Here is a 25,357-nt window from a genome sequence, read left to right on the forward strand (position 1 = left end):
TTGCTCCCGCTCCTGCTCCCATCTTGCATGGCGCGGCTTACCATCCTCCTTCATCCCCCATCCCCTGTCCCCCTGTCCCTCATACTCACCTTTCCCACACCGTGCGGCCGCGCCGACATCCCTCTGGCTCTGTCCCGACTCCCGGCGCAGCACCTTCTTCCTGCGTGAGCGGTCATGTGGTACCGCTCATTAAGGTCATGAATATGCCCATATGCTGCAGATGCTGAGACCAGGCATCGCTGGAGCAGGGTGAGTATTGTCTTCAAGGAGGGTGGGTGGGAGGCGGGCGGGCAGCTAGGGGGGGCACAGGGAGTGGGGGGGCGGTCGGTCGGGAGGTGACCCAGGACTTAAAAAAAAACCCCAAAAAACACCTTGCTCAGGTGCCGCCCCCCGCAACGTCCCGCCCTAGGCACGTGCCCTCAAGTGCCTAGTGGCAAATACGGCCCTGTCTGTAGTTGAAGTCATTCATCTTCGCTTTTCTTCTTCATCCAGTACAGACCAGTATCACTTCTTCCAGCCAGGACATGTCTCTGCAAAAAATAACACAGTCATCAATAGCTGATCACTTCCAGAGCACTTTCCCCACTTTTTCCCTGACTTATACAGTACGTCAGATGAAAAAAAAAGCGACATAGTGCTGCCCTGCACAGTAACAGGACCTTCCTTTTGTTCCCTCCATGGAAAAGTTTCCTAAAAAGTAAAATATATTACAGTAGTAATAATGTCCCTAATTGGATCCTAAAGAAATTATGTTCCCCACTTGTCACCATAAGCTAATATAGCATGTTCCTCATTCTGGCCTCCAAACAGTAACTAAGTCCCTCATCCTGGCCCCCTTTATTTAATAATCTTGCCCAGCCTGGCCCCTTTTATTTTACAATATGTCCCAGCCTGGCCCCCTATGTCCCTTGTCCAGCCTGGCCCCCGTCCTGTCCCCCAACTATCCATATTGGCCCCCATATGTCCCTGTCCCCTATATACATGCATCCTGGCTCTTTATCCTGCCCCCCCATATGTATCCATTCTGGACCCCTACATGTATCCATCCTGGTCCTTTGTCCTCCCTCCCCATAAATCCATCCTGCCCCCATAGCCATCCTGGACCCCATATATATGCACCCTGGCTCCACCATATATCTATCCTGGGACCCCAATATATATGCATCTTGGTCCTTTGTCCTGGTCCCCCCATATGTATCCATACTGACCCCCCATATGTATCCATTTTGGTCCCCCATATGTATCCATCCTGGCTCGCCCATATATCTATCCTTGCCCCCCGGGCCCCATATGTATCCATCCTGGCACCCCATATGTATCCATCTTGGCCCCCCATATGCAGGGCCGGCGTTTGGCACAGGCAGACGCCTGGGGCCCCCACTTACAAAGGGGGCCCCCTGCATCTGCAACCCCTGTATGAATTGCCCAGAGGGTGTACAGCAGTGAATGCTGTGCATTGCTCTATCCCAGAGCGTCTCTCCCTAACCCCCCTTGAAACCCCCTCAGGTGCAGTGATTTACTCATGTGGTCCGGAGCTCTGTGCTGTTTGCTGTAGGATCAGGTTTCACAGTCACATACAGCAGGGATCAGCATTGGTCTGACCAGTCACTGAATCACTGCTGGTAATCTGACAGGGCGACCTGCTGTCACCACTGTCTGGATGACACAAGACAGGAATATTGTCTGCTGAATCAGTGTACTATATAGAAATAAATGAATTCCCATGTGAAACAATAAGGGTAAACTATACACATATAGTACAGGTGTGCAGCGGAATCAGCGTTTTTGGTGCATTTTTTTTTTTGCAGCCAAAGCCTGCTCTCTTGGCAGTAAATACACTGCTTTCAAAACACCCATTTTTTAGGGTATGTGCAGAGGATCCGGAAATGGCAGCCCTTTGGATGCAGCGGACATGTGCTGCGTCCAAAGTGCTGCCATCTTTTGAACACAGGTGATTCCGCGTGTGTTCATTGATCCGTGCGGAATCCCTGCGTCCTATACATTGCAGGGGTGAGATTTCTCTTGCGGAGACTCGCGTCTACGCCATATAAATTGGCATGCTGCAGCCTGGACAGACGAGCCCCATGTCCATCTCCGCAGGTGAGGTGCGGGTGTCAGTGCACGCATAGTAGAGAAAAATTCTGCATATGAACATGGCGAAAAGCTGCTTTTCAAAGTGCCAGCAAAACATAGATTTCCGAAATCTCCTGCATGCACTTGTTTTTTTTCTGACTGGATTTCAGAACTGTAGCGCTTTTTAAATCTGTAGCGTGTCACTTCTTTCAGTGTGTTTTCACCTGTAGAAAGCAATGAAAGAATAAAAAAGCTGCAGATATTGCAACGGCATTTTTCACTGCAATTTTTTAAGTGGTTTGGGTGAATTAAACTATTAGGTCAGTAGTTGTAATGCAGAAACAGCAGTGGAACAATGAGGTTATGTGCACACGCTGCGGAATCTGCTGCGGATTTTTCCACGCAGATTCCTAAAAATCTGCAGGTAAAATGCACTGCGTTTTACCTGCACATTTACTGCGGATTTATCGTGGAATTACCGCGTTTTTTGTGTGGTTTTCAACAGCGTTTTTACACCTGCGGATTCCTATTATGGAGCAGGTGTAAAACGCTGCGGAATCCGCACAAAGAATTGACATGCTGCAGAAAATATAACACAGTGTTTCCGCGCTGTATTTTCCGCAGCATGTGTACTGCGGATTTTGTTTTCCATACGTTTACATGGTTCTGTACAACGCATGGAAAACTGCTGTGAATCCACAGCAAAATCCGCAACATGTTCACATAGCCTGAGAAACACGTCACTACTTCTGTATTTATCACCCTCCTGGTTTTGGCATACACATACTGATGTGAAATACTGACCCAACACTCAACGTGTGAACGTGGCCTTAAACATACTGTAGACAAAACAAACATCTTCACTCCAAAAAAAAGCTGAAAAAAGTGTGAAGAATACCACAAAACAAGCTGAAAAACAGGTGTTTTGAACGCAACATTTTTACTGCTAATAGAAAAGGTTTTGGCTACTGAAAAAAAATGCTGCATGTGAACATAGTCTTACTCTGAAACGCTATGTCTATCTGTGGGGTTACATAGGACTGCATGTGATATATACTAAATTATCTGTACTCAGAGAGTTATCACTGCTATCTCTGGTGTTACATAGGACTTCAGGTGACATCTACTACATTATCTGTTCTCAGAGAGTTAGCACTGTTTTATCTGAAGAGTTAAAAAAAAATTAAGAGGGGGTTGGGGGCAACTCTTTGTCTTGGTCCCCCAGTCTTTTCTGACCCTAGCAACGCCCCTGCGTGCAGCTGATAGTGGCAGACCCGTTGGCCGATATAAGGCCCCTAAATATGGGGGCCACAGTGCAATGTTATCATTGGGGCCCCCACTTTAAATTTTTGCCTAGGGCCCCACTTTGTCTAAAACCGGCCCTGCCCATATGTATCCATCCTGGTCCTTTGTCCTGCCCCCTATATATCCATCCTGCCCCCAATATATCCATCCTGGCCCCTTGTCCTGGCTTCATGCACAGAGAGAAAAAAAAAGTTACCTTACCTGCCTGTGCTCCCGTCCTCCTCTGCAGGTCTGGCACACTCACAGTTAAATGGCCACCGACCTAACAGAGTCTGGCAGCTGAATGTTTGCGCCCATTGCATTCGGCGCATGACACTGATGTCATACATCTGTGATGACGGGCACACACTTGTCAGTGTTGATTGGGACATGCAACGCGGCGGTTCAGGTAATGAATGCTGCGTGCGCTCGTCCCTGCACATACTCTGCCTGCGCTTTTTTTTCTTTTCCTCCTCTCCTTCTTCCCATAGCTAGCTTCCTGATCCACTGCAAGGGCCCACTGGGGATTTCCCCGATACCCCGCTAGGCCAGTCCGACCCGACGTGGAAGCCCCTGTCTTTCAATTGACAGATGACGGACCTGAGTGGGGGCTTCTTTTGTGGATTGATTTGAAGATTTTATTAGGATTCGGAACATTTTACATAACTTTTGGGATCATGTTTATCCTGTGCTTTACATTGAGCACTTACATTTGGGTTTCCATCTAAATCTCTGAGTGATATAATTCAGATGAAACTGCAAGGGATCCATTCACTATAATGAGGTAGCAGAGTTCCACTGGACTCTGTCTGGCCTCTTTTCAGCATTGTCCTTTAACTCAGAGGTGCACAAAACTGTGGCCAGCAGCTTCTGGATCACAGGTCAGACCCTGTCCACAGTGTCTCCATAAACCTCATTATAGTGTTATAGGGAATTTTCTGCCAGGGGTTCCATCTGAATCGATTATTTCAGAGATTTACACGAAAACTTCAAGTAAGCGTTCAGCATAGAGCGCAGGATAATTGTCCGAAGGATAAATGATGAGTTGATGCTTTTATTGGTATTCATCATAGAAAATATTAAGAATCTCTAAGGCCCTAATGAAGGGGGTGCTCACCCCTCCTCTTCTCCTCTCCTCTCCTTTCCTACAGATTTCCTGTGAGGAAGGAAACAGCTGACAATGTGAATCTCCTAGACTCAGATTAGTACACACAATGGACATAAAGGAGCAGGAAATCTAAATTAACAAGCAGGAGCTCCTGTTAGGAAAAGACCCATGCAGTGCCAAGGAAAATGCTTATTGTGTATAGACAAAGGGTTATAGTTTGGACAGGTAAGGCTACTTTCACACATCAGGTTTTCGCTCTCAGGCTCAATTCAGCTAAATTTCAAAAACGTTAGCGCTTCCGGCTGTTTGCTAGAATGGAAGCCTATGGTGAGCCGGAAGGTGCCGGATCCGGAAAATGACGGATTCCTGTGCCGGATTCCATTTTTTTAAACTGAGTATGCTCCAAATTTTTTTTTACCCAATTATCTGGATATGCTAGTCGAATCAGTCGAAAAAACGGATCCATCGCATCAGTTTTTCACAATCTGCGCCGGATCCGTTTTTTCCAACATTCGCCGGATGCAAAAAATCTGATGTGTGAAAGTAGCCAAATAACAGCAGGAGAACTCTTTTCAGAGGGCTGGACAACAATAGGGTACCTATGATTACACATAAAAAGCAGAGTGCAAGGGTCTTTTTTCCCAGGAAAGGCATTTTGAATTCAAATGACACTGTGTTTTCCTGCAAGGAAAATGCTACGATAGCCAGACCAGATTCTATGTCTCCAAAAGAAAGACATACATTTTTAGCATCAGGGTGAGCCAGATAAAAAAGATGCACATTTTCTCATAACTGGAACCCCTGTATCTGTGATCTTTTCAAGAGAAGTTATTGCATTTGAGAATTTCATAAAATCCTAAGGGGCAGAGAACAAGCCAGTGCCCGGCTCATGTGAGGTCATCACGAGGAGAGTGGTGTATGAGTGCAACTCAGGTGCTACTAAAATATCAAGCCGAATTATGATCTTGGTTCCTGTAGAGAGGTACACGTCGTGTTTATATTAATCCCATTCCCTGAACACCCCCAAGCGAAGCGCTCTCCTTTGGCTAAGTTGTCTCATCTCTGTGAGTGACCCAGTAAGTTCTTTTATTAACCCCTTTTATTTTCTGCAACTGTAGAGGCTGCAATATTTTGTCCCCTTTGTAAAATCTTTTGTATATATTTTTTTAAACATTACCTAATTTTGGATTAAATATAAAATGTAATTGTTCTGTTCCTTTTCTTCTGTAAGTTGTTCCCCCTTGGCGATACGCTGTCTACCAGTCAACCTGTAAAAACGATTGGTGGTGGGAGCTAATAATTTTTCCCAGGTTATAGTGGAGTTAGCAGTGACCTTACTGGGTTATATACAGGAATCGGAGGTGTATACATCATACGCTCACTGTTAGTTTCCCGATAACCGGCCTATTAGAGGAAACAGCCTGCGACCTTTTCTGTTAATCAGCTGTTCTCATATGTAATGATATGCAGATGTCATTGTGCAGGAAAGGGGTGTGCTGTGACACTACCTACTGTCAGGGGCTGACTGGCCCAGGTGGCAAAGAGGCAAATGCCCCCCGGGCCGCTACCCCAGCAGCTGTTCAGGGCCGGCTGCCTGGTGGTGGCTACAGCCACACAGCAAATTGTGCGCAGCCATGTCTGCTGTACTGTGACGCAGCTGGCAGCAGACACAGCCGCATCACAGTTAGCACACACGTCTGCGCTGGGGCCAGGAGCTATGCTTGGCTGTCACCTTGATGGCTGCGCAGCTACTGCTCCCTTCATGTTCTCTATACTTCCAGGTTAGGTGTTGGCAATGCGCGATGGCGTCCTCACGCACACGCCGACATGACCCGGATGCTAGAAGCAGAGAGGCACTGCAGGGGAGCGACTGGTGAGGTAAGTATGAAGAACTTTTTTTTGTTTTCTTTATAAAATAAATTTTATGGTGGGTAACTGCAAGTTATGAAGTGGGAGGTGTAAGGAGGCTGCACATGATGGAATTTGGGGGTTAAAGGAGACTGCACATAATGGAGTGAGGGGGTAAGTGGAGCTGCACATGATGGTTGAGTGGGGCTGTACATGATGAAGGGGGAGTGGGGCTGCACATGATAGTTTAGTGGATAAAGGAGACTGCACATGATGAAGTGCGGAGAGTGGGGCTGTACATGATGGAATGGGGCAGCACATGATGATGTGGGGGTAAGGGGGATTGCGCATGATGAAGGGGGAGTGGGGCTGCACATGAAGTGGGGGGTAAGGGGGACTGCACATGATGAAGTGGGGGGTAAGGGGGACTGCACATGATGAATTGGGGATTAAAGGGGACTGCACATGATGAAGTGGGGGGTAAGGTGATCTGCACATGAAGTGGGGGGTAATGGGGACTGCACATGATAAAGTGGAGTGTAAGATGGACTGCACATGAAGTGGGGGGTAAGGGTGACTGCACATGATGAAGTGGGGGGTAAGGGGACTGCACATGAAGTGGGGGAAGTAAGGGGACTGAACATGATGAAGTGGGAGAATGGGACTGCAGGACTGCACATGATGAAGTGTGTCTGATGTGGGACTGCTCATAATGAAATGGAAGGGGGATAGGGGGCTGCAAATGATGAAGGGGCACTGCAGATGAAGTGAGGGGGTGATAGGGGACTGCAATGAATGAAGTAAGGGGACTTCAAATTAAAGTGGGGGTACTGCAAAATGATAAATTCAGTGTGAGGGACAGGGGGGGACAGCAATTTAATTGAAGGTGGGGGTGGGGAGAGCAAATGATCAATTGAAGAGGGGGTGGGGAGAGCAAATGATGATCTAGGGGAAGAACAAATAATGAATTTTAAGGGTGGGGGAGTAAATGATGTATTGAATGTGGGGTAGAGCAGTTGATAATGAATAGGGCATGTAACTATAATGAATCGGGGTTAGGGTTAGAGTGGTAGGTACATAGTGGGGGGTGTTGAGGATGAAGTGACTAATAATGAATTGGGGGAAAGAGTACAGGTGCTAATTAATTTATATATTAAATGGGGAAAGTGGCTATTTATAGTTAGTGGGTGCACAGTGGTGGATTATAATTTATATTTGGAATGGTCGGTTAATAATAATAATTATGATAATTTTATTTCTATAGTTCCAACACTTTACATTTTAGAGGGGACTTGTACAGACAATGGACATTAAGCATAACAATAAACACATAGATCAACAGATACCAAAAGGAATGAGGGCCCTGCTCGCAAGCTTACAATCTATGAGGTTGCATAATAACCAATTATATATTGTTTGTGGGTGCACCTCTGTATTCAGATGTCTAGTGTACACCATGTTCCAAATTATTATGCAAATTGGATTTAAGTGTCACAAAGATTTAATTGTTTTGTTTTTCAAATAAACTCGTGGATGGTATTGGGTCTCAGGGCTCAATGGATCACTGAAATCAATCTTAAACACATGTGATCATTAGTTTTCCAGGTGATTCTAATTAAATAAAAATTACTTACAAATGATGTTCCACATTATAAAGCAGACCACAGGTTTCAAGCAATATGGAAAATAAAAAGGATCTCTCTGCTGCTGAAAAGCACTAAATAGTGCAATGCCTTGGTCAAAGTATGAAAACATTAGATATTTCACGAAAACTTAAGAGTGATCATCATACTGTGAAGAGATTTGTGACTGAAACAGAGCACAGACAGATTTCATGCAGATAAAGGCATAATGAGGAAGGTTTCTGCCAGACAAATTCATTGGATAAAGAGAGCAGCTGCCAAAATACCATTACAAAGCAGCAAACAGTTATTTGAAGCTGCTGGTGCCTCTGGAGTCCCTCGAACCTCAAGGTGTAGGATCCTTCAAAGGCTTGCTGTGGTGCATAAACCTACTATTCGGCCACCCCTAAACAGTGTTCACAAGCAGAAACGGTTGCAGTGAGCCCAGACACACATGAAGACTGATTTCCAAACAGTCTTGTTTACTGATGAGTGTAGAGCAACCCTGGGTTGTCAAGATGGATGGAGTAGTGGATGGTTGGTGGATGGCCACCATGTCCCAACAAGGCTGCAACGTCAGCAAGGAGATGGAGGAGTAATGTTTTGGGCTGGAATCATGAGTATATAGAGTTTCTGACTGACAACTTCCATGGTATAAAAATCAGAATTGTGCCTTCAGGCGCAAAATCATCTTCATGCATGTCAATGCACCATCTCATGCTGCAAAGAATATCTCTGAGTCATTGGCAGCTATGGGGATAAAAGGAGATAAACTCATGGTGCGGCCACCATCTTCCCCTGACCTCAACCCTATAGAGAACCTTTGGAGTATCATCAAGCAAAAGATCTATGAGGGTGGGAGGCAGTTCACATCAAACCAGCAGCTCTGGGAGGCTATTCTGACTTCATGCAAAGAAATACAAGCAGAAACTCTCCAAATACTCACAAGTTCAATGAAAGCGAGAATTGTGAAGGAGATAACAAAGAAGGGTTCCTATGGTAACATGTGACTTGGCCTGTTAGGATGTTTTGGAGTTAAATAGCTTTTTTGTTCAGTGAATGTGACTTCCTAATGCTGCAAATTCCACAAATGAGCATTTTCAGTTCTTTAAAACAGATCAAATGTTTAGAAATTCTACTGTGCCTAATAATTTGGAACAGTGCATTTTGAGTTTTTATTCATTTTGGAGATTATACTGTTATCATTGGGAGGTTTCTCCAATAAAATTCGATGTATACTCTAACGGGTGATGACTTTTATTAGATTGACTGTCATTTGCTCCAACCATTTAGGAAAATCCGAGAAAAATATAATTTGCATAATAATTTGGAACATGGTGTAGAAGAAACAGAAAAAGTGGGGAATGCATTCTGGAAGCCGTGCTCTAGGTAACTGTGTTATTTTATGCAGAGACGAGTCCTTGCTGGAAGAAGTGATGGCAGTCTGTGCTGGATAAAAATGAAAAGCAAAGATGAAGGACTTCGGCTAGAGACATCAGTAGTGAGTCAGTGTATTACCTGTACACTGACACTATACACTGTATACTATATACAAAGCTCCAGTGTATAATGTCACTGGCAGTGGTGATCACTGTATTACCTGTACACAGACACCTTATACAGATCTCCTGTGTATAATGTCACCAGTGATCACTGTAGTATCTTTACACTGACCGTAAATACAGAGTTCCTGTATACAATGGCACTTAGTGTTGTGCTTTTTTAAAATTAATGATTAGTATTGTAGTATACTAGTAGTAAAAGTTGTACACTCCCTGACAGAAGTAATGTCGCTTATCCATGTTATGTAAATAAAAGCTTATAACCTGATGTTAAATTCATCCATTGGTTGTATAAATTATTCTTTTGAAAGCTGAAACCTTCCAAAATGTGGTTTAGGTTAAGAAAATAAATTGACATTAATGCAGAAATATTGATCAGTTAATGGACACAGAATGGTCAGATTTTAGCAAGACAAAAGTTTTGTCGCCTGGTCATATAATGCACCCAATCCTAGTTTACATCCTCACCTGTGCTCAGTAGATGATCAGTTATTTAGTGTGTGTGTATAAAAAGAAACCCAGCACCCCAGACCTTCACTTGAACTGCAACTTGAGCTCTTGACAACATGCCAAAAATCCACCCTGCGACCAAAGCCTGGATTATTAAGAGGGCTGAAGACCAGATCCACTGCAAAGGTGGCGGGCACCTTTAATGTGTCTCAGCGTCAAGTACAAAGAATTAAAACAAAGATTTGAAGAGACTGGAGATGTGTTTGACTAGCCCAGGTCCGGCAGACCCCGCAAGACAACTGCTCAGGAGGAATGTTTGTTGGTTAAAAAATCCAAAGCAAGCCCCTCTTCCACAGCAGCAGAGCTCCAACAGGTCTGGTCACCTCAAGTCCCTGTGTCAACTAGTAAAAGTTAAATTCACCGCACGTGACACGCCGATCGTTAGCAAGGCGCAGGAGCGCCCCTTGTCATAACAGACACTGCAGGTCCACACTACTGGACAGGATCTTCCATAGGCGGACATTTAGATTACAATAGAGCTTATATTGCACCGCTGAGACTTTCCGCCTTCTCTGTATATCACTATCTTAGCTGGAACAAGCGATTACGTGACAAAGGCTCTGGTTGAGCCGAAACGTTGTATATAAAAAATCACAGATGCTGTAATATTCTGTTACGCTCCCAGTTTATGTATAATAAATTTATACCAGACTTTGCATAAGAAACCTAGAGAGAGTGCAGTGAGTTTAACTTTTACTGTTATTCTGGGCCATTGGTCCGTTACACCAGCACCTCGCCATATTAAGGCTGAGTGCACACCTAAACCTTTACCTGTGTCAACTAGAACAGTTTGTAGGATTCTGTCTCAAAATGGCCTCCATGGTCGAATCAGTGCCCAGAAGCCAGCACTAAACAAAAGGCAAATAAAAAAACGTGTGTCATTTGCAAACTCCCACAGCCTGCTAAATAGATGGACACGTGAAAAGTGGCAGAAGATGGATTTCTCTTCAGTAGAATTACACCACAGCTGCCACAAACACTGCAGGAGACTTACTGGAGCCAGTATGGATACAAAATACACCCAGAAGACAGTTACATTCGGTGGTTGAAAGATCATGGTCTGGGGTTACATTCAGTATGGGGGTGTGCGAAACATTTGCAAGGTGGAAGGCAATATCAATAGCCTAAAATATCAAGAAGTATTAGCTACCGCTTATATTCCAAATAATAAAAGAGGTCAAATTCTGCAGCAGGATGGTGCTCCATCTCATACATCCATCTCTACAACAAAGTTCCTCCAGGCAAAAAAGATCAAGGTGCTCAAGGACTGGCCAGCCCAGTCACCAGACATGAACATCATTGAGCATGTTTGGGGAAGGATGAAAGAGGAAGCTTGGAAGACAAAACCAAAGAATCTAGATGAGCAGCACAACTTCATTCACCAATGTTATTCAACATATATTTGTATTTTAAGTTAATTATTTGTCTGTGGGCAACAAAAATTTTGTCTTGCCAAAATCTGACCATTCTGTGTCCATTAACTGATCAATATTTCTGCTTTGATAACAATTTATTTTCTTAACCTAAATCACATTTTGGAGGGTTCCAGCTTTCAAAAGGATAACTTATGCAACCAATGGATGAATTTAGCATCAGGTTATAAGCTTTTATTTACATAACATGGATAAGCGACATAACTTCTGTCAGGGAGTGTATGGTGGCATCATTGGTCTTTGTATAGAATGTAGTTTCATGTAGAGGTAATGGTGATATTATAATATTATGTATTCTCTGTGTAGTGGTAATAGTACTAGGCACTGTGTAGCTGTATTGTTGTGTGTATGTTTGTAAGTAAGCTCCGTTATGACACCATATCTAAGCAGTAAGCTTGGTTCTGGTACTCTATCAATGTAGTAATCTAGATTATGGTACTGTATGTATGTCGTAATCTCAGTTCTGCTCCAGTTTCTATGTAGCAGACTTGGTTCCATGTAGTAGACTTATTAAGCTCGGTTCTGCTCCCTTATCTCTGTAGTAAGCTCGGTTCTGCTCCCATATCTCTGCAGTAAGCTCGGTTCTGCTCCCATATCTCTGTAGTAAGCTCGGTTCTGCTCCCTTATCTCTCTAGTAAGCTCGGTTCTGCTCCCTTATCTCTGTAGTATGCTAGGTTCTGCTCCCATATCTCTGTAGTAAGTTTGGTTCTGCTCCCATATCTCTGTAGTAAGGTCGATTCTGTTCCCATATCTCTGCAGTAAGCTCGGTTCTGCTCCCATTTCTCTGCACTAAGCTCTGTTCTGCTCCCATATCTCTGTAGTAAGCTTGGTTCTGCTCCCATATCTTTGCAGTAAGCTTGGTTCTGCATCCATATCTCTGTAGTAAGCTCGATTCTGTTCCCATATCTCTGTAGTAAGCTCGTTTCTGCTTCCTTATCTCTGTAGTAAGCTCGTTTCTGCTCCCATATCTCTGTAGTAAGCTCGGTTCTGTTCCCCTATCTCTGTAGTAAGCTTGGTTCTGCTCCCTTATCTCTGTAGTAAGCTCATTTCTGCTGCCATATCTCTGTAGTAAGCCCCGTTCTGCTCCCATATCTCTGCAGTAAGCTTGGTTCTGCTCCAATATCCTTGCTGTTAGCTCGGTTCTGCTCCCATATCTCTGTAGTAAGCTCGGTTCTGCTCCCATATCTTTGCAGTAAGCTCGGTTCGGCTCCCATATCTCTGAATCTAGTAAGTTCGGTTCTGCTCCCATATCTCTATAATAAGCTCTGTTCTGCTCCCATATCTCTGTAGTAAGCTCTGTTCTGCTCACATATCTCTGTAGTAAGCTCCGTTCTGTTCCCATATCTCTGGAGTAAGCTCGATTCTGCTCCCATATCTATGCAGCAAGCTCCGTTCAGTTCCCATATCTGTTTACCAGCCTGTTTTTAAAGCCTGTTATCTCTGCTACTTTAATGCAGTGGCCAGATATAAGCAGGGAAAAGGTGGGCCACTGCAACTCGAGGGCCACTGCCTTGTGATTGCCCCCCAGGCTGAAAATTGCCAGCCAGCCCCTGCCTACTGTGATTGGTGGATTCTGTTATCTCTCATTATAACCCTGCTTGTTATGATAATGAGGTGACTGCTGAAAAGGAACAGAGAGCGGGTTGGCAGCATCTGACGTCACTGATGTCAGTCACGGCCAGTCCCCTCTGCTGCGGCCATACAGTGTAAGTAGCTGCAGCTGTTTATACAGTGGCTTGGCTATGCTCCCTTAGCACAGGCTACTCAGAGCGTCTCTTCCAATCCAGACCCCCCCTTCTTTGTTTCTGCTCACTGGGCCCCATACACCAGTAAAGGCAGTAATTCCCTGATGGCGGCCTTGTGTGTCATAACACTTCCCTACACCTGTTTACATCCTGTGCATATTATACATACAGTGGGTATGGAAAGTATTCAGACCCCTTAAAATTTTTCACTCTTTGTTTCATTGCAGCCATTTGGTGAATTAAAAAAAGTTCATTTTTTTCTAATTAATGTACACTCTACACCCCATCTTCACTGAAAAAAAAAAACAGAAATGTAGAAATTTTTGCACATTTCATAAAAAAGATATACATATAGTTTTTATCTTTACCTTTTCATCCAAACACCCCCTAACCCCTCTTTTTTATTTTATCGACACATACTAAGCACTAAAAATTGTTCCTTCTGTAAACCAGTAATTTATGTGTAATCATCCCGTCTTTCCATACTATGCTTTTGACTCACATCATTATATTTACTCCCATAGTGACAGTTTGAGAAAGATTTAATCAAATCGAAATGTCACAAAAGTCACAATCAAGGAACACCTCTTTGAATTCATCATTTGTTGCTACACTGGGTGAATAAACTTTACAATTCTGCATAAATTTGAGTGTGCTGAATACTGAGATTAAATTACAGCACTTAAAAGCCACTGTCAGTGATTGACAGTGGGATTTAAGTGGTTAACAGAAGCAAACACTGCTTTTGGAGACAGATGCTGGCTATGTAAAACACCAGGCATCTGCTGAATATTTATGCAGACTCGGCTCCTGAGCCCGCTCCACCCGCCTTGATACAGTATATCCATCATGGAGCGTTAAAGGATTCAAGCACATGGCATCATATAGTGGTGCTTGAAAGTTTGAGAACTGTTAAGAATTTTACATGTTTCTGCATAAACCTGACATGATTTTACAACAGATTTTCAAAAATTTCCTAAAATTAAAGAAAACCAAACAAGTCAAAATCTCAGACTTGATCATTCTTTAATTGAGGAAATTCTAAACCTGCGTAAGTCTGTGGTTAGATTTCCATTTACATGGTTCTGCATTGTTTCTGGCACAACCACGCAAGGTCCACACATTCATGTGTTCTACAAAGCAATTTTTTATTTATTATGTACTACTGAAAATAAAAATAGCTTTGCCCTTTAGAGTAAATGTATAACCAATGGTATTTAAAACCTTTTTTTACTTTAAATATTATATTTTACAGTTGGACAAATTGCAAAATGTAACATTTAAAGGGGTTGTCCACTACTTTCAATTAACCCCCCTATGTATCCCCCCCGGGGCCCCTGATGATTTGTGTAAATACCTTCTTTAGCCGTTTTCGCCTGTGAGCGGCGCTATGCTGGTGCCTGAGTCCGGGTCACGTGACCCCCAGGCTTCAGCCGCCGCTCATTTCCGCCGACGTCACGTCAATTTCCAGACTCTGGAAATTGACGTGCCGTCAGTAGCAGGCGTGTCCCCAGGCTCCACAGACAGCAGTCACTCATAAAGAGTGACTGGGCTGTGGGCGGGGCTGAGGCTGCCTGCGGGGCCGTGCTGGGGGCGGGGCTAGGCAGGGATGTGCGGGCGGGCGCCGGTGCTGTGCGGTCCCCGGCGCTTTGCGGTCCCGTGCGCCGGTGCTGTGCAGTCCCGGTCCCCAGCGCTGTGCGGTCCCGGGCGCCGGCGATGTGCGGTTGCCGGCGCTTTGCGGTCCCGAGCGCCGGTGCTGTGCGGTCCCGGGCGCCGGCGATGTGCGGTCGCCGGCGCTTTGCGGTCCCGAGCGCCGGCGCTTTGCGGTCCCGGTCCCCGGCGCTGTGCGGACCGGTATGTGCTGGGGGGTGGTGTGTGTGTGTGTGTGTCTGTCTCTGTGTGCAGGCATCGTCCGATGGGACAACAAGTCCCATCGGGCTCTGCCTGCTACAGTGGCAGTGAGTGACAAATTAGCCAATGATGGGACAGTAGTAGTCCCATCATCCGGCTAATGTGTTGAATGTAAAAAAAAAATAAAATACACATATACAGTACATACATACATACATACATACATACAACACACGACATGCGACTACACTCACCATGCGGCGACATGCGCCATGCAACGACATGCACCATGCGACGACACTCACCATGCGGCAACATGCGCCATGCGACATGTACCATGCAATGACATGCGCCATGCGACGCCATGCGCCATGCGATGACATGCGCCATGCTAGAACATGCGATGACATGCGCCATGCAACAACATGCGACATGCAGCATGCAGCGACATGCAGCATGCGCCGACATGCACCATGCGACGACATGCGCCATGCAACTACCGACATGCACAATGCAACTACATGCACCATGCGGCGACATGCACCATGCAATGACACTCACCATGCAGCAACATGCGCCATGCGACATGTACCATGCAATTACATGCGCCATGCGACGACATGCGGCGCCATGCGCCATGCGACGACATGCGGCGCCATGCGCCATGCGATGACATGCGCCATGCGACAACATGCGATGACATGCGCCATGCAACAACATGCGACATGCAGCATGTAGCGACATGCAGCATGCGACGACATGCACCATGCGACGACATGCGCCATGCAACTACATGCACCATGCGACGACATGTGAAATGCAACTACATGCACCATGCGGCGACATGCACCATGCAACGACACTCAGCATGCGGCAACATGCGCCATGCGACATGTACCATGCAATTACATGCGCCATGCGACGACATGCGGCGACATGCGACATGCGCCATGCGATGACATGCGCCATGCAACAACATGCGATGACATGCGCCATGCAACAACATGCGACATGCAGCATGCAGCGACATGCAGCATGCGACGACATGTGCCATGCAACTACATGCACCATGCGACGACATGCGCCATGCAACTACATGCACCATGCGGCGACATGCACCATGCAACGACACTCACCATGCGGCAACATGCGCCATGCGACATGTACCATGCAATGACATGCGGCGACATGCGCCATGTGATGACATGCGCCATGCGACGACATGCGATGACATGCGCCATGCAACAACATGCGACATGCAGCATGCAGCGACATGCAGCATGCGACGACATGCACCATGCGACGACATGCGCCATGCAACTACATGCACCATGCGACGACATGCGCAATGCAACTACATGCACCATGCTGCGACATGCACCATGCAACGACACTCACCATGCGGCAACATGCGCCATGCGACATGTACCATGCAATGACATGCGGCGACATGCGCCATGCGATGACATGTGCCATGCGACAACATGCGACATGCAGCATGCGATGACATGCGCCATGCAACAACATGCGACATGCAGCATGCGACGACATGCACCATGCGACGACATGCGCCATGCGACGACATGCGGCATGCGACGACATGCGGCATGCGACGACATGCGACGACATGCGGCATGCGACGACATGCGCATACAGTACATACATACAGTACATACATACAGAACATACAGTACATACATATAGACATACAGTACATTAAACATAGATTACATACTCACCATCACTTGTCACTTTGATCCCCGAAGCCATTGTCATCTGTAAAAAATATTAAAATAATAAACAAACACTATACTCCCTGATCCGCAGAAATCCAATTAAAACGAGTGTCCCACGATGATCTCCCAGCTGACGCAACCACTCACCAGGGGCACCTGGAACACAATGAGGGGAGGAAGGTATCCTTCCACAATGTATTCCCCACAATGTATTCCTACGCCCCTGTGAGAAAATAGTCCCTAGTCTCACTTTATGGCATGCTGTATGAGAAAGTTCCCACGCAGCTTTTTGCCATAAAGTGAGACCAGTGAACTTTAGTAACCTCAGTGATACATTGCAGGAGCCATTGCCTCCTGTCAGTGTGTCACTGAGGGTCCTATAGAGCGGTGACATCAACCCTAACCCTAACCGTAAACGTGACAGAAATACGTGGCACTTTAATACGTGACACTGAAATACGTGGCACGTGGCACTTACATACGTGGCACTTAAATCCGTGGCACTGAAATACGTGGCACTTACATAGGTGGCACTTAAATCCGTGGCACTGAAATACGTGTCACGTGGTACTTAAATACGTGGCACTTACATACGTGGCACTTACATACGTGGCACTTACATACGTGGCACTTACATACGTGGCACTTACATACGTGGCACTTACATACGTGGCACTTATATACGTGGCACTGAAATATCGTGGCACTATGACTGTCAGAAAATGTTCATTAAACGGTTAGGGGTGAGGTTAGGGGTAGGGTTAGGGTTTGGATCCCTTTATCACCCTGATGGTGGTGGGTGGTGTTTCAGTGTTTTTTTCTGTTTTTTTCTATAAAAACGCATGCGTTTTTAACGCAAACAAACGCATGTGCTTAAAAACGCATGCGTTTACATAGACAGCAATGCATTTTTTTGTCGCAAATAAACGCATGCGTTTTTTTGCGGCAAAAAAACGTATGAAACTGAGCTGTGAAATGATGAATCCGGCCTTGGAATCCGTTTTTTCATGCATGTTTCCATTCAAATCATGCACATTTTCCGTTTATTTACTTATTTCCTAAAACGGCATTAAAACCGCGCATAAACCGCACCAAAAAAAGCATCAAAACTGCACCAAAAACTGCATCAAAACTGCACCAAAAACTGCATCAAAACCTGGTGCAGTTTTGCAGTTTTGGTGCGGTTTTGATACAGTTTTTGGTGCAGTTTTGATGCAGTTCTTGGTGTGGTTTTGGTGCGGCTTTTTCCGCAGCATGCGCACAAGTCTGCGGCTCCCATAGACTTACACTGGTTGTACACTACACTGCGGATTTGATGCAATTCAGTGCAGCAAAAAACGCTGCGGATCTGCAATCAGATCCGCAACGTGTGCACACAGCCTTAGCATTTAGTGAACCTAGCCAAAAAGCCAAGCAAAAAACAAGCGTGGGATTGCACTTTTTTGCCATTTCATTGCACTTTGAATTTTTTTCACATTTTCTGCTACACGACATGGTAAAACCAATGATGGCGTTCAAAAGTAGAACTTGTCCCGCAAAAGATCACATGGCCAAATTGACGGAAAAATTATGGCTCTGGAAAGAAGGGGAGCGATAAACGAAAACAAAAAAGCTCCAGGGGGTGAAGGGGTTTAGAAACATGGATATGGACATATCTATGGAAATAGACATAGATATATAGATATATCTGTATGCATCTATCTATCTATCTATCTATCTATCTATCTATCTATCTATCTATCTATCTGTCTGTCTATCCCATATCTATCTATCTATCTATCTATCTATCTGTCCATTTATCTGTGTGTAATGGAGTGTGGGTTGGACAAATGTAAAGAGGAGGTTGGACAGAAATGACATCACAAATCTGTTTGAAGATAGAGGAGGGAGAGGAGGGAGGGGTTGGGGTGTGTTTTGGAGTGGGTGTGGTAGGTTCAGGCTTAGTAGCAGTGCAATGCATCATGGAACTTGTAGTATTAGAGCACAGTAACTCAGGAGAAAGGAAGTTGTCGATTAACCCCATGAGAGCTGAATCCAGCACTAAAGATGTGCTGCTACAGCATGATAAAAGGTAATATTGCTAAAATAAACACAGTAGATGTTTTCAGTGGCACATAATAGCAAGATTTATGAAAAAAAAAAAAAGGTTATAGTAGTGGACAACTTCTTTAATATTATTAGGTTTTCGAAGGCATATCACTTTAATTTTGTGATGTATTTCTTATATATTTATGTTTTAAATTGTTATGCAACAATGTGTCATAGTCAAAAACATCAACTGCTAGCTTCGTCTCTACACTAATAAGGGGTCCGCCCAAACATTGAAAATCCACCCTATGCTTTTATTCTTAGTCCGTCACAACGGACATCGTCCAAACTCATATTTATCCTTAAGACTGCCAGACAGTGAAATATGACTCATGTCCACGTGTTCTCATGGGCTGCTGATGGATTTCCATGGCAGTAGCGAACCTAACAAAGTCTCCCGGGCCTACCTCATAAGACCTGTCTAAGACTGGGTTCAGACAAGTGTATGCAAAATCATATGTTTTTCATGCTGAAAAAAAAAAACCACCTTATTGTGTGGCACATGTGCATTTTTGATATACGTATTGTATTGGTATGTCTGTTTTTACCTCCATATGGCATCTTTTTTTTATAATAAAAGAACAAATATAGTTAATAATTGTAATGGATCCATGAAAAACACATGACACATGACTGGTAATTCATATATGATCATTTTTTTTGCACACACATTGACTTATTATTGGAGAGTCTGTTCCAGAAAAAGGGTCAAAGTGGTACATGCTGCCATTTTTTACATGCATACCATTGGTTCATGTTATATAATGTTCATTTTGTCTTGCATTGGTCAGTGTGCTATCTGTACACTACCTGTTTTGCTTATGGTCTGCAAAGAGAGGTCTGGTATACTCATCTGAATGAGCCCCAAGATATATTCCCTTCCAATAGGGCATCCTCTGAAGCTTCCTCCCTCTCTTCTCACCTCATGGACTCTCACAGATTGTAAGCCTGCGAGCAGGGCCCTTGTTCCTCTAAGTATGTGATCAACTATGTGCTACGCTCTAATATCTGATATTGTTTGCACATGTGCCCCGAGAATTGATAAAGTGTTATTGAATATTTGGGCTCTATAGAAAAAAAAGCTTTATATGGACTACTTATCTATCTATTATCTATCTAATGGTTATTTTTGTTACCTATTTTCAGCAACGGCTTTTATCAGTCAACAGCTCAACCCACAATAAAATATCCGGAAACGCTCGGCCTTCAGTATGGTAAATATGTTTGCCACACATTTATTTTTACTACAAATATCATCTTAGCCCATGTCTACCGTGCCCATAGGCTATAATTAGTCAGACACATGCCACAGTGTCCATTTAGGCATGTATTTGGCAAATACACATTGGCTTACATTTCTCTCATCTGTATTGAAAAGTGCAGGTAATATAGTCCAATGTATAGACATGCTGAGTCCAAGTGGGGCATTGGTCTTTTAGAGCTTTTTTCATTTTAGCGAAAAGAGAGTGGTCCTGAGTAAGTGACCCCTTAAATGTGGTCTACAGTATATAATTTAAAATGAAATATGAACAACAAGGGTTATTTTTATTTTGTGTCTTCAGCAGCACACTTATGTCTTTCACCTTTTTGTTGCTGGGGGGATGGGCACTCCCCTTTAAGTGATAGTTCCAGTTCAGAAGTGTTGAGCAAATGCTACTTTGACACATGAATATATAGAGATAACAGGGCCAATAAATAGGCACATTTACTGAGAGCAGTGATTGGGAGAACTGCTCTGGAAACTGCAGATGGTGTGTGCCAGTGGGGAAAGGGTGGTAAGTAGGGTGCAGGAGTGGAGTGATTGTGATTTTGCAAAACTGACAACAGGTCTGCATTAGGGATGAGCGAGTGTGCTCGTTACTCGAGTTTCTCCGAGCACGCTCTGGTGGTCTCCGAGTATTTGTGACTGCTCGGAGATTTAGTTTATGTCGACGCAGCTGCATGATTTACAGCTGCTAGACAGCTTGAATACATGTAGGGATTGCCTGATTGTTAGGAAATCCCCACATGTATTCAAGCTGTCTAGAAGCCGCAAATCATGCAGCTGCATTGACATAAACTAAGTCTCCAAGCACACCGAAATACTCGGAGACCACCTGAGCATGCTCGGAGAAACACGAGTAACGAGCATACTCGCTCATCACTAGTCTGCATCTGTCAGGGAGAAGGAGGGAAGTGAGCAGCTAATTGCTGTACGGAAATCAATGGGATGGAGAGAACTGGAATCTCAGGAGTTAACTCTTCAGCTTGGAATGTAAATACTGTAGATACCAAGCCATGCTCTGGTGGTGAATTTCCTTGGAAACAAGCTGTACTCTATGTAAGAGAAAAGCTGTTATAAAAATAGATAGAAAGGTCAGTTGTAAAGGTGCTTCTTATCATGCTGTCTAACAAAATATACCAATTTCACAACACGAGAATACCCCTTTAAGAAATGGCATCAGACTTCACCATTAGGCTATGTTCACACGTTGCGTTTTGGTTGTATTTTTTATACAGATTTTAAGCTGAATTTTACAGTACCAGAAAAAGCATGGAGATTTCAGAAATCTCATGAACACACATTGTTATTTTTCTGACTGAACTGGAAAACTGCTGCTGTTTTTTTCAGCTTTGTTTCAGCGTTTTTCACCCATAGAAGCAAGTGCAAAAATGCAGCAAAAACATGCAGGTATTAGGTTTTACTGCGTTTTTGGTGCGAAAACCTAAGGAAGGTGCATCATGTTTTTTGGGGACAATAAACTTTATCAGCATCTACAAGAGACAAAAAATACAACAAAAATGCAACAAATGTGCAGCAAAACCTGCTATTTTTAAGCAGTTTCTTTACTGTCAAAGAGAGCAGGTTTTGCCTCTAGAAAAAGAAAATACGAAATGTGTGCGCATAGCCTCAGAGTGTTTCAGGAATGTTTCTCTACACTTCTTCCATTTCATTCTATGGTTTACTTTGCAGGTACCATTACAGAAAAACTTGTTGCAAACCAACAAATGTACTCCACTGTAAACAAAGAGCAAAGAGTAACTCTTCAGAAACAAGAAATACGTGAGTATTACATTATTGAAATTACCAGAGAACATTTTCTTACAGTCCTAAAGGGAATCTGTCAGGAAGTTTTTGCTATGTGATCTGAGAGCAGCATGACGTAGGATCAGAGACCCTGATTCCAAGGATGCATCACTTACTGGACTGCTTGGTGCAGTTTTGATGGAATCCCTGTTTTCTCTGTTATAGGCATCAGTTTATTTCCAGTACCGGAAAAACTGGTACCGGAGATATCCGTGTCCGTGTATGTACTACGTGTGGCAACCGTGTGCCGCATCAGTACCACATGGACGGTCACTGGGGAAGAAGCGCTACAGTAAGCGCTGTTCCCCGGCGGCTGGTGCTGAAGACGGCTCTTCTCCAGGTCAGTATGATTTTGTCTATGCCAAACTTGCATTGATTTTTCTTTTTATTTAAGTGGTGCAAAAAAATTAGTTTTGTGTCGCCACTTTTCGTGCCTGGTAACATTTTATTTTTCATCAAGTGAGATGCTTGAGGGCTCTGATCCTACATTATGCTGCTCACAGATTAAATAGCAAAATCCTGCTGACATATTCCCTTCAACAGTTATCTAAGTATATATTTTTGTTTCCACAGATTTTGAATATAATGCACGTCAATATGATGTAGATTTACACGTGCATAATGGAAATGACAGATTTTCCTCTGCGTCTTATGACTCTGTTGGACCCATCACAGGTATTGATTACACGCATTAAGATACAATAAGCGGGTTATATATTTCTGAGATTTAACATGATTACAGTACTTACTAACATTTTTCACGTGCCTTATTTTTAAGGGATTTTTTGCCACCTTTTGTTGTCACTAAAGGGGTTGCTCAGGTCACCAATATGAGTTCAATGGGGATCCAATTTGACCTGGCACACCCCATTGATTAGCTGATATCAGCAGATGCTGATAATGTAAGATAGGTTTATTTGTGTTTTTCATTGCATTTTTTTACATAAGTTTCTGTCATTTTTTTTCTGCTTCAGTTTTTGTTTCCTTTTGGTATGTCATGTTTGTCAGCTGCTTTGTTTTGGACACTTCCTGTTATGTAGCTTTGATGAATCTTTATTGACAAAGTCATCTCTTTTTTAACTGCGGCTTTTCCTCATCTCTTTCAAGTCTATGGGGAAAATCCAGAAATAAAACACATATTTACCGCAAAAGAAAGTTATATGTTGCAGAGTTCAAAAATGCACTGCACGCCTGCTTCTGCAGCGTAAAAAATAGTACCGTGGGAATTTGATTTCTATAAATCCCATTCATTTTGCTAGAACTGTTACTTACATTTCCTTCCTTTGAAGTCCACACCATCAGACTCTTTAAGCCCTTCTCCTTGCGGGTGGTGGTTGTTTACCACCCTCCAGGCTCCTCCCGCCTGTTTCTAGACCACTTTGCCACCTGGCTTACTCACTTTCTAGCCGGTGACATCCCCACCCTCATCATGGGAGACTTTAACATCCCCATCAATGATCCCCTCTCCCAATCTGCCTCTCTTCTTCTTTCTCTAACTTCTTCATTCGGCCTCTCACAGTTTACTAATTCTCCTACACATGAGGACGGAAATACTCTGGACCTGGTTTTCTCCCATCCCGGATCGCTGCACGACTTTACTAACTCCCCTCTCCCGCTTTCGGACCACAATCTTCTTTCCTTCTCTGTCAAGAATTGTCTCCTCACTCAGGACACCCCCACTTACCACACTTATCGGAATACACGTTCCATTAATACCCAGCAGCTTATGGATAATCTCCACACATCTTTAGCCCCCATCTCCTCCCTCTCCTGTCCAGACTTAGCATTGTCACACTTCAATAATACACTGAAGAATGCCCTAGATGAAGCAGCACCTTCTACACGCAGAAAGACCTGACTCAGACAACGGCAGCCCTGGCACACTATGCAAACACTCTTTCTTCAGCGTTGTTCAAGGTGTGCAGAGCGGCAGTGGAGAAAGTCTCTCTAAGCAGAAGACTTCATCCACTATAAGTTCATGCTCAAAACCTATAACTCTGCCCTTTATCTGGCCAAACAATCCCACTTCACCACCCTCATCACCTCACTATCCAACCACCCAAAACGACTTTTTGAAACCTTAAACTCCCTCCTGAAACCTAAAGTACAGGCCCCCATCACCAATCTCAGTGGGGAGGATCTGGCCACTTACTTCCTAGAAAAAAATCAACCACATCCATCAGGATATCTCAGCCCAATCTCCTCAGTGCCTGGATCCCCTTCCCTGCCACACCTCAAGATCACTAGACATCTTTGAGCCTGTCTCAGAAGAAGAAGTTTCTAAGCTCCTCGCTTCTGCTCGGCCTACAACCTGCAACAGTGACCCCATTCCTTCACCTCTCCTGCAGTCTCTCTCACCAGTGGTCACCACTCACCTGACTAAAATATTTAACCTCTCTCTTTCTTCAGGTATCTTTCCCTCCTCATTTAAACATGCAATCATAACCCCTTTACTCAAAAAGCCATCCCTGGACCAGAACTGCACTGCTAACTACAGACCTGTATCTAACCTTTCCTTCATCTCTAAACTCCTGGAACGCTTGGTCCACTCCCGTCTAATCCGCTATCTCTCGGATAATTCTCTTCTCGACCCCTTACAATCTGGTTTCCGCTCTTTACACTCCACTGAAACTGCCCTCACTAAAGTCTCTAATGACCTACTAACAGCTAAATCCAAAGGTCATTGCTCTCTGCTGATTCTCCTGGATCTCTCTGCCGCATTTGACACTGTGGATCACCAGCTCCTTCTCACTATGCTCCGCTCCATAGGCCTCAAGGACACAGCCCTCTCCTGGTTCTCCTCCTACCTCTCTGACCGCTCCTTCACTGTATCCTTTGCCGGCTCCTCGTCCTCTCCTCGTCCCCTTACTATCGGGGTTCCGCAGGGCTCAGTCCTAGGCCCCCTCCTCTTCTCTCTATACACGGCCCCTATTGGACAAACAATCTGCAGATTTGGGTTCCAGTATCATCTCTATGCTGATGACACCCAATTATACACTTCTTCCCCCGACATCACCCCTACCCTAATTCAAAATACCAAGGATTGTCTGTCTGCTGTCTCTAACATCATGTCCTCCCTCTATCTGAAACTTAATCTCTCCAAAACGGAACTTCTTGTGTTTCTCCCTTCTACTAACCTCACTCTTCCCAACATCGAAATTACCCTGGAGGGTTCAACCATAATTTCCAAGCAGCATGCCCGCTGTCTTGGGGTCACATTCGACACCGATCTTTCCTTTACTCCCTATATCCGATCACTCACTCGCTCTTGTCACCTGCATCTTAAAAACATCTCCAGAATCCGACCTTTTCTCACCTTTGAAACTGCTAAGACTCTTACTGTCGCTCTTATTCATTCTCATCTGGACTACTGCAACTCTCTTCTGATCGGTCTCACTCTTACCAAACTTTCTCCTCTCCAATCCATCTT

At 44.4% G+C, this 25,357-nt stretch overlaps 1 protein-coding gene across 3 annotated transcripts in view; it reads left to right on the forward strand.

Annotated features, from left to right (window-relative positions):
- LOC143818300 (uncharacterized) overlaps positions 1-25,357 on the forward strand; it is a 113,046-nt gene that overhangs the window by 52,995 nt on the left and 34,694 nt on the right. For all 3 annotated transcript variants that reach the window (XM_077299649.1, XM_077299651.1, XM_077299650.1), the window contains 3 exons: positions 20,007-20,074; positions 21,814-21,903; positions 22,501-22,602. In XM_077299649.1, the coding sequence (XP_077155764.1) occupies positions 20,007-20,074; positions 21,814-21,903; positions 22,501-22,602 (260 nt within the window). The remainder of the gene's footprint in view (positions 1-20,006; positions 20,075-21,813; positions 21,904-22,500; positions 22,603-25,357) is intronic.

This window comes from Ranitomeya variabilis, chromosome 3 (assembly GCF_051348905.1).
Source record: "Ranitomeya variabilis isolate aRanVar5 chromosome 3, aRanVar5.hap1, whole genome shotgun sequence".
NCBI lineage: Eukaryota > Metazoa > Chordata > Amphibia > Anura > Dendrobatidae > Ranitomeya > Ranitomeya variabilis.